The sequence below is a fragment of the Pollicipes pollicipes genome, unplaced genomic scaffold (genome assembly GCF_011947565.3).
Source record: "Pollicipes pollicipes isolate AB1234 unplaced genomic scaffold, Ppol_2.1 Scaffold_4295;HRSCAF=5057_pilon_pilon_pilon, whole genome shotgun sequence".
Taxonomy (NCBI): domain Eukaryota; kingdom Metazoa; phylum Arthropoda; class Thecostraca; order Pollicipedomorpha; family Pollicipedidae; genus Pollicipes; species Pollicipes pollicipes.
This window is the reverse complement of record NW_023596461.1, coordinates 35,847,311-35,848,769: the sequence shown is the minus strand read 5'-3', so window position 1 is coordinate 35,848,769 and position 1,459 is coordinate 35,847,311. Positions and strand designations below refer to the sequence as shown.

Genomic DNA, 1,459 nt, shown 5'->3' with positions numbered 1-1,459 from the left:
TGAATGTGGGCTAACTTCCGCTACATAAAATTCTCCGGGATCCTTCCTCGCTATGGAAAGCTGTCTGGGATAATTTTTCGTGTCGGAACTATCGAACACGATTGCGGAAATTTTTCAACATTCCGGATAATTTCCCAATATTATTTGCCGGCCGAACGCGCCCTAGAACTCCCAGGTTTATCTTGAGACATTTCGTCAGGAAAAGTCTCTAGCGACTTGGAAACAAATATGCGCTGTGCGCGCACAACAAACGCGCGGCGGTCAGTGGCGCGCGGGTTTCCCGCTGTGTGGTGTAGTGGTGGGGAGGGTACGGTGGTGTTGCGAAGGTATATATATGGGATTCGCTGTGTATTTTCGGCGTTAGATGTCATTTATGTGCATGGAAGCGGGACTTAAGTAACCTCTTTAATACAAATGGTAGGACTGTGAAAGTCACAGGACACCTTACTAAGTTTTAGCGACGAAGAAGTGCTGCAACCAGCGGTTGACATAGGCTCCTTAGATTTAACTTGCATTGTCATCTGTGGTTATTGTGAAGGGACGAGCGGTATCAAAGGTTGAGTGCAGGGTATTTGTCTGTACAAAGCTGTGCAAAATTTTCCCTGGCTAGACATTTTGAAGAGCCTAACAATGGGAAATTCATCAAGTTCATCTGCCAAAGAAAAGGATGCTCCTGCGATGGACAAACAATCAAGCAATTGCTCTAATATAGTGACAGGGACAGTACCAACATCTGCAGCAATGAAGTTTCCCATGCCTGATATAGAAACTCTAGAAGACAAATTCAGCAAAGTCCTGGTAAGTCCAATATGCACTATTCTACATGACAAGCCCATGGCTGTTCGGTAGAAAGGCCAAGCTCATCAGCAGGTATTCACACCTTAATTTCAAAGCTTGTGTGGGGTATGGTATACATTGGTGCCTAATGTCAAAACGATACCTGGTACCTAATGGTACCTAATGTACCTAATGGTACCTTGTACATCATTTGTTGTGTTAAAGGCAGAACATATAGTTATAAGACAAGTAGGTGTATGCTCTTATCTTCAAATTTTGATAATTATGATGGCAAGCTCCCGAGTGCCTCAAACACGCCACAACCTCGACCCTGAGCGCCATGGCTACATTATGGGTGTGTGGTCACAGCATTACTGCACATCAAAAACCATAAAAATGTACAGGTCCAAGGTAACAATAATGATGCAATGAAATATGTGTCTTATCAAGTGTAGGTAAGTTTATGAAACAGACAGGCCAGAATAGAACAGAATCTAACATAACCTAAACTAGCCTAGCCTAGCCCAGCCTAGCATCGCCTCACCTCACCTCGCCTCATCTGGCCCGGCCTCGCCCTAGCCCTAGCCCAGCATTGGAAATTCAAAAAATTGTCCTGGTAGTGGAGTACAAATTTTTTATAGTGGAGTCCAAAATTATCTAAGTGGTAGGATCATTACAGCCT

General features: G+C 44.1%; 1 protein-coding gene across 1 annotated transcript in view; it reads left to right on the top strand.

Moving 5' to 3' along the window:
• The first annotated feature begins 276 nt into the window (after window positions 1-276).
• The window catches only part of LOC119097079 (formin-like protein), a 44,549-nt gene continuing 43,366 nt past the window's right edge, over window positions 277-1,459 (top strand). Inside the window, exon 1 of the mRNA XM_037220110.1 lies at window positions 277-798. Coding sequence (XP_037076005.1) covers window positions 631-798 — 168 coding nt within the window. The 5' untranslated portion in view covers window positions 277-630. The remainder of the gene's footprint in view (window positions 799-1,459) is intronic.